General features: G+C 45.6%; 1 protein-coding gene across 1 annotated transcript; it reads left to right on the top strand.

The window, feature by feature from the left end:
- Positions 1-4,260: 4,260 nt before the first annotated feature.
- Positions 4,261-10,404, top strand: rfng (RFNG O-fucosylpeptide 3-beta-N-acetylglucosaminyltransferase; the record flags this gene model as incomplete). Its single annotated transcript, XM_079214221.1, has 8 exons — positions 4,261-4,713; positions 7,570-7,618; positions 7,758-7,860; positions 8,034-8,187; positions 8,328-8,413; positions 9,057-9,222; positions 10,020-10,105; positions 10,244-10,404. The coding sequence occupies 8 exons, from the start codon at positions 4,261-4,263 to the stop codon at positions 10,314-10,316; spliced, it is 1,170 nt and encodes a 389-aa protein (XP_079070347.1). The 3' UTR covers positions 10,317-10,404.
- Between the last annotated feature and the right edge of the window lie 1,480 nt (positions 10,405-11,884).

Raw genomic sequence — 11,884 nt, 5'->3', positions numbered from 1 at the left:
GAATCACTAGTTGCTTCAGAAGTGAGGAAATAATATCACTGGGGAAGTAATTGTGTCACAACTCTGTCCATCCTCAGTACTTTCTCAACATATCTTAGCTTTGATTTTAATAATCACAATGTGCAACATTTTCAACAAATGTCGCCACACCCAGGAAGGGTTAAACAAGGCTCTCCTGTTCAAACAGAGGCACAGATAAGATTCACAGAAGCAATCATGGGAGTCTGATTATCAAAGTCATTTGATTTTTGACATGTTTACAATTTACATGAAGCTTTTCGAAACAACACACGCTACGAATGTTGGTCAGTTACTGGTAATGTGTTTGTGATCAATAATAAACGGAGACATGGGGACTCATTTTGTGTCCTGTTTTCTCTCTCTCTCTCTCTCTCTCTCTCTCTCTCTCACTCACTCACTCACTCACTCACTCACTCAACAGGTCAATCCCTGTGTGGTTAGTAGTTTGCATTAAACTGATTGATAACAGTAACACGCAGCACCAGGACCGGAGCAGGAGTTTTATAAAACACTGAGGTCAAACGTCCTAATAACCCCCCCAATCCCTACTGACACCTGAAAAAACATTGCGTTTCTTTTCCAGGTTTAATTAAGTCAGCTGTTTCATTTGAACTTTATTGGTGGTGTTTTTATGTCCCACAGTTTCAGAACAGGATGGTGTGAAAAGCTCTCTCCTCACTGAATCGCATGTCTGTACTTCATGGCTGGCAGATGTCTGGAGTTTGTGCAGAGCTGCCCTCACGCTTTATGCCTCCTGCTTGGAGCTCCGTCAGGCTGGCAGCTGTGAGTGGTTATCCCCGTCTTTTTTTGTTCTTTAACCACGATCAAAATCTTTTGCAACCCTTAAATGTTGGGTCATTTCTGTCACCTTTTATTTCTAAATATAGAGGAACTTCTTAGTTGATAGCCGTGTACTGACATTTTTCAATGTAACGATTTTAAAGAAAATACCCCAAAAAAATGGAACACTGTCAAGCCAACCACATTAGGAATCATTAAATTAGCTGTTGGCAGCACTGGCTGGTGATGATGATGATCAGTCCAGTGTGTTTATATGCAAGTTACATCTTCATCGTTCTTGTTATTGCATATGAAAGGATGCCTATTTATATTAATCAGTGGAAAAAGGATTTGAAGTAGAGGTGTCCAGTAGAAGCCTTAAGTATACATATACAGAGTATATAAGAGACTTGGGTGTTAGTCAGTTTCGAAGGGCGCTGGTGAAGCACTGCATCATGACGACCAGCAGAGGGCGCTGAGCTTTGACTGAAGGACTTCCGAAACGAACGACAATCACAGAATGGTGCCGCGACTGAGAGCTGCATCAAGTTGACGGTCTGTGTTTGTTTGTAGCAGCAGCAAGCAAGTTACAGAGTAAACATACAAATGTTAGGTATGAAAATACTCAATATATAAAAAACAATAAAATAGCAGGGCAGAACATATTACATTTCAGAAAATGTAATAATAAAGCAAATGCAAAAAAGTGTATATATAAAGTGTATACAGTGACTAACTAAACGACAAAAGCGGTGCTAGGGTTATTGATGGAGGATCTGCCCAGAGGGGATTTATTATAAAGTCTTATTGCAGTTGGCAGGAATGCATCACATTTCAGCAACATCAAAAAGTTGATCATGCAAACCGTGATCCCTCCAAGTTGTCTGACGTGTAAATGCAGTGGCGGGCCGTGCGTTTTCAAGCTAGGCCTTCAGCCTTTCAGTGCCATATAGTCCACATCAGGGGCGGACTGGGGGGAAAAAGTTTCCTGGGAGTTACTGTCACAGACCGACCCACTCAATACACGGTGCGTTCATACAGACCACCATGTGTGGACAGCAGACACCCACTCCGCCACACGGTACCACCACGAGCATGGAGGGAGGTCACACGGGGCGTGGGGACCGACCTGCGGAGCGCCACCACTTTGAGAGAGAAAAAAAGAGACAGCCGACGCTCCCGTTCAGCAATGCGCTTTTACGCAGCGCCATTCTGGGCTCGGGGAGAGCTCACACGGGACGCGTGGACCGACCCACGAAGCCACTTCAACCACCAGCGGACACCCCCGCCGAGCAACGCACAGTAACGCAGCGCCTCTCGGTCGGACGCCTCCAACCTCGCCTCGGCGATGTTGTGCGTCCTGACTGACCCACCTGACCAGCCCAACCCCGTAAAAACAGCACCATAGACACATCAACACAACGCCACCGCAGATGAAAAAACACAAAAAGCAGGAAACTTACCAGATGCTGTTCATTAAAGACAAAGTCCAACCACTCTCCTTAAAAAAAGAGTTCAGCGACGCGGTTGTACAGTTTATCGGTACGCTTCAGTTCCACAGTGTGTACCAATCACAGCGCACGTTAATGGTCACGCGGGTAAAACAGATGCTAGAAGGCCTTCTCATATAGTTTAATTAGCTTTCGAGTCCATAGAGAAACAGAAGTGAAATGTGATTAGATGAGCTCTGTTAACCAGATCATTAAACAGCGGCCGCGCCATGCTGCAGGCTGAAGGCAAGGCAACAGAGGAACACAGGAGCTGTTCAATGAGAAAATAAGCTAATAGGGAAAAAATATTATAATACATGTCGTGCATTTGTGAAAAACAATTAAATTATAAAATAGCTATAACTTTTAATTATATATAAATATATATATATAATACAAAAATTCAATTTCAACTTTGTGATTCTGTTTAGGCCAGCAGAGAAGGCTTAGCAGGCCCTGGCGGCCCGCCACTGTAAATGATTACCAAACGTTATTAGGTTTTCATAGGCCTACATGGCTGTTAATGGCTTGTAGAATAAGGAAAATATCATAATTCAATAAGTGGGCAATGAGACTGGTTGGAATGTAACTCATTGTAGTAAATTGATATTGTTGCTTTTATCAATCATAATAATTGAGACAAGAATACATTATGAATGAATCAGTGTAATTAAATCATTTAAGCATTTTCATTTATTTTTTTTAACCTAAATATGAAAATCACACAAATGTCCACCAGCTCTTCTTTCTTTACCTACCTACCCCATGCTGACGATACATTGCTACCAGTCATCTTTTATTTTGAAATATCTTACCGGAATAGCAAGTGTATCATGGCGGACAGCTTTCCGAGGTGGTTTCAGTGGTTTGTGGAATGTTTGGTTACCTAGAAGTGGTCGGGCTGTGTTCTCTGTAGCTCGTGCTGGAGCCTCCAGGTCCTGCAGAACCCTAAACAACAACAGAAGAGCGGGGGTCTGCTCCGGGAGGGCAGAAGAGCATCCAGAGAAACTAGTGCGTCCAACCTAAAGTCACGTCGGAGCAAGAAGGAGGAGGCGAGTCGCGTTCCGCCAGGTCCGACAACCCCGTCGAGGCGGGCTGCCCGTCAGCGAGCGGCGGCTGCGTTCCTGTGAAAGCTACGTGCGTCTTCCCTCGCCATACTGGGAGAAAAGGCGTGAAATGTGTCCTCTCGCGTGCCACGGTGAGTGCTGCCCTTCTTCCCCGAGCAGTTCCTCCGCGCCGGGCTCCACCAGAACCTCTCCGGTCAGAGGCTCGGTACAGACGGCTCTGCGCCCATGGAGCTCAGACCAGAAGCTCCACATATTAAAAATAAATGCCGAATTGAACAGCGTGTCTCTGTCTTCATCACCGTCTGTGCCAGAACTAAACGGGATGTTAACATTGCGTACGAAGAAGTCCATCTAGTGTTTATATTTAAACGGAAGTCGCATCATGTTAGCTGTTTTAGAATTAAACAATGAAAAACAACAGGAAGTAAAGTAGCTGTGTGTGTGTGTGTGTGTGTGTGTGTGTGTGTGTGTGTGTGTGTGTTAAAGAGACTTGTCTATATGATGGGATTATGGCCCAGCTCACCTTTTTATGTGGACCAGTTATTCTAAACATGCGTTAGAGCTGTGGTCACGTGTTGTATTATAATAAGTTATTGCTCTCTATGCTTTGAAAATATTACTATCTATAGTTTTAATTAACAGGGTGTGACGCAGTGTAAAACTTCTGAAACGAATAACATCAAGTAAGGTGAATACTTTATGGGTCTGTAATATACCAATCATTTCTAATTTATTGTTGGTCCATCAGGCTTGTGTCTAAACTCTGCTTGTAGTGAACAGCATGAGCAGGCCACATACACTGTTGACTCCTCTCCTTTCTCCGTGTAGGACCCCATATGATGGTGTGATGGTGTGAGGATGGAACAGGGTGGTGTCGGAAGTGACCGCAGCCCTGGAGGCTGATGAAACGGCTCTGTCGGCCAGTCAGGATGCACATAGCTCCGGTGGGTGTCAGCAAGTTCTGCTTCCTGTTTTCCCTCGCGTTCTGCGGCCTCCTGCTCCTGCTCATCCCTGCCCTCCAGCCCCCGGCACGCCAGGTGGACCTGCCCCAGCCCCGACCCCAAGTCAGACCGCACCGTGTCAGGGTACCAGGAGTGTCTGTCCATGGAGGGGAAACGGACTCTGCCGCAGAGAGTGCTGAAGGTACCAGGGATGATGTCCATAGTCCCAAGAGGGAGATGGACCCCGAAAGAGGAGCTGCCCCTGGAGGAAAAGGTGGCAGACATTCAGGGTATAAATCACGGGACCCATTAGACTTTAAGGACATTTTTATTGCAGTGAAGACTACCAGGAAGTACCACAAGTCCAGACTGGAGCTGCTGATTCAAACCTGGGTTTCCCAAGCTAAAGAGCAGGTGAGGAGAGCTTGACTAGTTAGTTTTTTTGAATGGGGCTTTAGAGTTAAGGGAGGTAGTTATTTGAGAGACGCTTCTGTTTACATTATGAAAAGTCTCATTTTACTCGTCATTTAATTCGGGCCGAACGCTGCTATCTACCTGCACACCCGCCTGTCTACCTTTGTGTCCTCTGCCCATGCACTCACTGCGTGTCACTGGAGTTTTCCACAGGCTATTAGCTTGACAACTTTGAGGGATTAATTATGATTATGATTGACGTTCATAATGCAAATTGTGGCTTTGGCCGGAGGCCTGACAGGACGAGCTGTCAGTGTTGACGACTTAGCCTCTAGTGTACTGAGATAAGTACTGTTTGTTGTGGGGGATGCAGTATATGAGCTAAAAGCCCTCCTAAAACAAATCAGAGTTGTGCTCATTGATGATATCAGCCGCACACTGACAGCAGGTTGCGTGCACATCTTTGAATAAATAAGCAACTCTCTCACACACACACACACACACACACACACACACATTCCTGTGGCTCCAGTAGAGACGGAGCGAGGCGAGAACCTGGCAGTGTGGAGTCCACCGGTTTACGTGTGGATTTCTGCTTCCACAGTGAAAATTCATTGGTGCTAATGGTTTGGCCCTTGCCAGTCGTTCGGGTGTTTTTTAGGGTGTTGCCGTATCACCATCAGAGATTGCTCTGGGATGTCAGTTTGTGCTTGTTGACACTTAGTGAAACCGCAGGACGTTTATCAGACGGTAAATCTTGACTCCGACCCTCCTCTGCTTAGTGAATCCTGGGAGTTATTTATAGGTTGTTTTTGTTATTAGAATTTTGAATGATTTTACACTTTAAACCAGGGGTGTCAAACTCATTTTAGTGAAGGGGCCACATGCTGCCCATTTTGATCTCAAGTGGGCTTTACCAGTAAAATCATAGCATAATAACGCATGCATAATGACAATATTTCTCTATGTTTAAATCATTGGTGAAGCTTTTTGGACGATAAACCCTATTTTAAGGTCTTTCTACTAAACTGGAAACTTAAAGACCAAAAATTCAGACATCAGCCCACTGTTTACCAATCAATCAATTGTGACTGTGGCTCAATGATTATTATGCCCGTCTTACAATCAGAGGATCAGTGGTTCGAGTCCCAACTTGGATAGTTTTTTTTTCTTTTTTTTTCCTTTCTGCAATTTTAACAATTAGCACGCGGGCCGGACTGGACGCCCTGGCGGGCCGGATCTGGCGGGCCGAATGTTTGACACCCCTGCTTTAAACAGACGTTTGTTCCTCTTTGCTCTGGAGAAGACCCTGATACTGACGACTCCTGATTCTGAAGACCCCAGATACTGGACCACATACTGTGCATGTCCTGGCCAGGGCCTCTGGAGGGGAACCACAGCAACCTGAAACTGGAGGGCACCAGCTAAAAGGAGTCTCTGCCCCACCAACCACTACCATATCCACACACCCTCCATCACTCGCTACACCGCAGCTCTGGCTCTCCCAGTATGACGGAAGAGTTCATACTAAAGCTCGACATTTCATTTGCAATCCTGGAAACTTGTCGTCAAACTTCATTTTTAAGCCAGCGTCAACAAGAAGCCTCCTGAACATCTGGAGTCCGAAGCTCCAGACCAAGAGAAGTAGTGGAGAGTTTTCTTTAGACCGGATGGTTGAAGTTGGGTGGAACTTTTTAGTATCAATGTTGTCCATGTGAATTGTGTAGATTGGAGAAGTCTTAAAAAGGTGCTATGAGAACATCCTTACCGCCGACTGAGGCGTGCACCAACATCATTGTATTGTCCAATCAAAGGCATGGTTTTACGTTTCTGTGGCATTTCTCAAGGTTGCTTTAAGGTCTTTAACACACTAAGTCAAATGTGAATGAAGAGAGGCTTTTGGTTGTCAAGTAGTCCCAAGGATCTTACAGGAAGCCCTGTGACCAGCTGTGTACTGAGAGCTGTTAAAAGCCACCGGTAGGGTCCCACTGCTGGACAAAGAGCGCCAGTGTGGAGAGGAGGCGCTCTCACTGCAGAGGCCCTCTGCTCCCACTTCACCCAGAAATGTCCCCGTCAGAGAGGATGGAGGAGTTCCAGTCAGCTCGCTCAGGGTCCAGGTCTGTTGTGAAAGGGCACCCCTGTGAGTCTGTGCTGTGTGTCAGCTGTAAGCATTACTGAGACACCAGCAGACTTTACAGGCCTGTTGCTGTTTTATTTTACTGCTCTTAGGTCGGTAAAGTCAGTTTACTGCTGCTTTAAACATGTTGATGTAGCTCTGCCCTTTAGCAGTCGTGTGGAGAAGGTGTGTTCACATTAAGGGGCAGCCGATGGATTTTTAAAGGAAAGCCAAGTTAAACCGTGAAGTGAAGTTAAGAGGCTCTGAACAGGCTCCCCCACACTCTGTGTGCTGTACTCTGACTTCACATCCCCAACTGTCCACATGGAGGTCTGTAGAAAACGCTGCCTGTACCAGTGTAGCAGCTGTCCTATGTGTGTTTTGTCTGGGAACATCTCTGTCAGTCAGGTTTGTAGATCCCTAGTGATTTTATCGGTTAAACAAAGAATACGTCGGTTTCGGTGTCCAATGTGCGCAGAGTGCACGCATGTGTGTGTCGTGCACATTTATGCCTGATTCTCGTCAACATACCGAGTAAACCTCTTCAGACCTCTTCTGTCTCTCCGGCGCTTGATGTGCATCTGTGTGTCTTTTGCCTTTCTCATCTTTGCTCTTTCCTCCTGCAGCTGCACATGGCTCCTCCTACGAGAGACGACCATGGAAGCACTTCACTGTGTGCCAGGAGGAGAGTGTGACCGTACGCTGGCACCTTCTAACAGTTGCACCTTTGTCTGTTTCAGACATACATATTCACCGACGGCGAGGACAAGGAGCTGCAGACGAGAACGGGTAGGAAGCTGGACGGTTGCGGGGGAAAGTGAGGGGGGAAATTCCATAATAAAAATGAATGTTAACGCGTGAATCAGCCGCTACCAAGGTGTATGCACATGGAGTTGAACTGTGCGGTCCTCTGTTGTCTCTCCACCAGGAGCGAACCTTATCAACACTAACTGCTCAGCAGCTCACACCCGCCAGGCTCTGTGCTGCAAGATGTCGGTGGAGTACGATAAATTCATTGAGTCTCAGAAGAAGTGAGTGAAAAGTGGTCTGAACCGACTAGTTGAGGGAATATGTTTCACCCTTGGCATGACTATTTGTCTGTCAACTCCTCGTCCGGTGTTGCCCTGATTTCTTGCAGAGAACTTTTCCTCCACGGGGGAAGTATTCGCTCAAAGTAAGGTACAATGCTGACTGTGTGTTGTAGGTGGTTCTGCCACGTGGATGATGATAACTACGTCATCCTGCCCAGCCTGCTGGGGCTGCTCTCCTCCTACCACCACAGCAAGGATGTCTACCTGGGCCGACCCAGTCTGGATCATCCTATCGAGGCTGCAGAGAGGGTCAAGAGTGATGGATCGGTCAGTCTGCTTTCACCCTTTTATTAGGAGATTCTGGCTCCACTGACTGACAAACACAAATCCAGGCTGCTTTGTTCTTATAGAAAACCGTGAAGCAAAAAAGGCTATTCCACTCCTAATATCTGGCGGTCTCATTTCAGGTGTCTGTCAAGTTCTGGTTTGCCACAGGTGGAGCAGGTTTCTGTATCAGCAGAGGCCTGGCGCTGAAAATGAGCCCATGGGCCAGGTATGTCATGGACTCACCTGTCGCACCTCCTGAAGCCAGGGTACTCACTCTGTAGGTCCAGCTAGAGCCACTCTGTCTTTAAGCTGCCAACGTGTAGAAGAACAAAGTCTTCAGATAAGCCTCCTGTCAATCACCGTAAGCCCGCCCTAAAGCAAACTCTGCTTTATAGTTTGTTTGACTCTAAATGGACCATCATTTACTAAATGAACATCATGCTGTATTGAAGAAGACTTGAAATTAGAGATTGAGATAAAAACTCATGTTTACTGAGGGAATACATTTAAGAGAGAAGTAGAGTCATTTTCTCATGGACTTCTATACAACCAGACTTCTTTTTGCAACTGGAGGAGTCGCCGCCTGATGGCCAGTAGAGATAATGCAGGTTTGAAGATACTTCAGCGTTGGCTTCACTCTGCAGAACCGGAGGTTGCCGCCTGGTTCCTTATCATCTATTCTTAAATGTTGACACACTGTTGAATCTACAGTTCAGATAGACACATAGTGCTTTAAAATAATGAACAAAGAAAATGTTTACTAAATATGTCATTATTTCCCACTTAATTTGAAAAATGAAGTGGGAAATAAAGGCTGCAGTTAATGTGGAAACACGCTTTGTCGGCTGAAACTCTGTCCTCTGTTTCAGTTTGGGGAATTTCATCAGCACGGCAGAGAAGATCCGACTACCGGACGACTGCACCATCGGCTACATCATCGAAGCGCTGCTGGAGGTGACCCTAACGCACACGCACCTCTTCCACTCTCACCTGGAGAACCTTCAGAAGCTGGCCACGGACACTGTGCTGGAGCAGGTGTGTGTGTGTATTTGGTTTGTGTTCAGTATGGCCTTACGTTTGAGAGACCTTGAGAAACGGGGGACGGTGAATGGTCAAGCTGTAGAGCTTCAGGCCACTCGACGTGCCGTCTGAACTCGTGTTCGCCAGAGAGGATCACCAGGATGCGCTAGCATGTGTTCATTAGTTTGAATAAGCTACATGACCTCCACCAATAACAGACACCACGGTAGACAATACATGCGAACAGCATCAGCACAGCTTGTCATAGGCCCTTTTCAAAGTAGCTCTTTTGATATGTAAACACAGGTGCGATTTAAAAAAATATATTTTGGCCCGGTTCCATTTTGGTGTGTAGGGACTCTGGTATTGTGCATGCTGCCTCACTGTAATGTCTGACACCAAATAGAATGGGACCTTTATCCGTTTCATCTATTACACCTGTGTTTACCCTGCAATTACATGAAAAAAAAGGCCTATTGTATTACATAATGCAGCATAGATGTGACACAGTGTATTCAATATATGCTCAGTGGGCTACTTTTATATATCAACAATAAGCACGATAAAACCATATAGTGCAATATCATATAGCAGAATGTAAACATTATTTATTGATCAGGTCCTACACATGATTTTTGCAATGAAAGCAACTGTAATGTTAGTCTGTCATCCTTTCCATTAAAATATATAAATGTAACAAATTAATTGCTACTAACGTGATCATGTGAAAAGTATAATTTTTGGATCCTTATTGTTTGTGTTTCTCTGCACGGAGGTTGATTCCTGTATGTTCTCTGTTGGCTTTGTAACAGGTTACTCTGAGCTTTGGAGGCTTTGAGAACAGAAGAAATGTGGTCAGCATTGTTGGAGGCTTTTCATTGGCCGACGACCCCACAAGGTAATGAATGAGAACCAGCCCTGATGGGAGTGATGTGGCTCTTCTGCTCCTCCTACACTGCACTGCCCTCTGGGAAACACTTTGCTCTTGTGAGAGAAGTCAACATGTACCTGATGCTCCTCCCTTCCTCTCCTACAGGTTTAAGACGGTGCACTGCCTTCTTTACCCAGACACCAACTGGTGTCCAAAGCTTGAACACAGCCTGAACTGAAAGCCACTGTGTTTTTAATCTGCAGCCCGGATAGCTGCTAATCGTTCAGCCCACGGCTGAATCATGCTACGTTTGGCTGGGAAAATGCCACGCCACACACCTCATGCTTTATGAATGCAATCTAAATCTAAACAGCTGGATCCAAATAATGATTATTTTCTGCCTACTAAGGCATGGTGGTTGGTCAAGCCAGGAGTGTCCAGAGCCACATCTCTCCCAACCCCCACCCCACCTACTGTTACTCCAAGGCAGGCAATTAGAGTTTAATAATTGGATAGTTTCCTGTTCGGCTGCATTTTTTTTTTTGTTAATGATTCAACCAGGAGAATTTCCCACCCATCCACGTTGACTGGATGCGTGTGGGTTTACGCAGTGAGCTAAAAGCCTAGTGCGTTTCTTCCAGGCGCTGAGGAATGCGTCGGTATACAGTTCAGGTGCCACATTTCGAGGTACTTCTTCGCTTTCTACTTCCTACCTTGGTCATGGGTTTAATGAAGGAACTATTATATTATATGGCTCTGTGCACTGTGGTTTGACTCCACCTGTAGAGTAGCAGAATGGGCCCGGTTACAGTATGTGAAGGACCCCACAGTATTATTGCTGTGAGTCCCCTACTCTGTTTGTGAGGGCATGGATGTTTGAGTGTTTAAACACTTAAACTTTTTCTTTTTGTTGGCGTGTCACCCCAAAGTCTATATGAAATACAGATAGTTTCTTTAGAATGAGAGATTGTTGAGCTACTTTATTTAATTTTTTTGAAGAGTCTGATTATGTATTGGGTTGATCAGAATTCTTTGGTCTCAAACATTAAGCGGACGTTTTTATTTCTGACTCTTCCATGCCTTTTCCTTGTATTAGGCCATTTCTAACAGGCCCATCTTTATGGTTTTGCACTACTTTGATCTTGACACTTTCTGTATGTTGCCGTAGTTACATGTTACAGTGTTGGCGTGAATATGAGTGAACTGTCTTTTGTATTCTGTCTTTGCATCAGTTGTAGTCTTCGCTCTGCACGTGCTTCTTTAAGGAGGAGATGATTCGTTTTGTTGGAGTTATTGGAGCCTCAACCACCTTGTTATGAAACTATGTGTGGACTTCCATGGTCCCCAAAGAGGGATGCCAATGATGTGAGTGACCGCTTACCTTTCGTTTGGTACTGCCACCAGGTCAAGTTTCCTGTTGACCGCACAATGGACCATGATTCTTCAACGTTTGTTTCTGGCAGCTGGTGTTAGCTAGCATAGCTAGCTTTAGCAACATGGCTAGCGTTAGCAGCCAGACACAGCCCTTTCTGGCCTCCTGCCAAAGCCACTCCCCTAAAAATTATCATTATGAATAAACAACAAACATGGCTGTTGTTAGCACTCATAGCTGTGAAGCTGGCAGCGTGCGGAAGACTCTCGGGAGGAGCAATGACTGCTAGCTGAGTAGCTATGCTGGTCTGCTGACCTCAAGCTGGTTCATTGGCTCCAAGGACTCCGGCACCAGCCAGACACGGTATCCAAGGCTGCAGTTCACTTACCACTGGTTCCCTCAACAAAAAGCAAATGGCGATTAAAATGTTTGTA

This window comes from Taurulus bubalis (assembly GCF_910589615.1).
Source record: "Taurulus bubalis genome assembly, chromosome: 2".
NCBI classification, from domain to species: domain Eukaryota; kingdom Metazoa; phylum Chordata; class Actinopteri; order Perciformes; family Cottidae; genus Taurulus; species Taurulus bubalis.
This window is presented reverse-complemented; position numbering and strand designations above follow the sequence as displayed.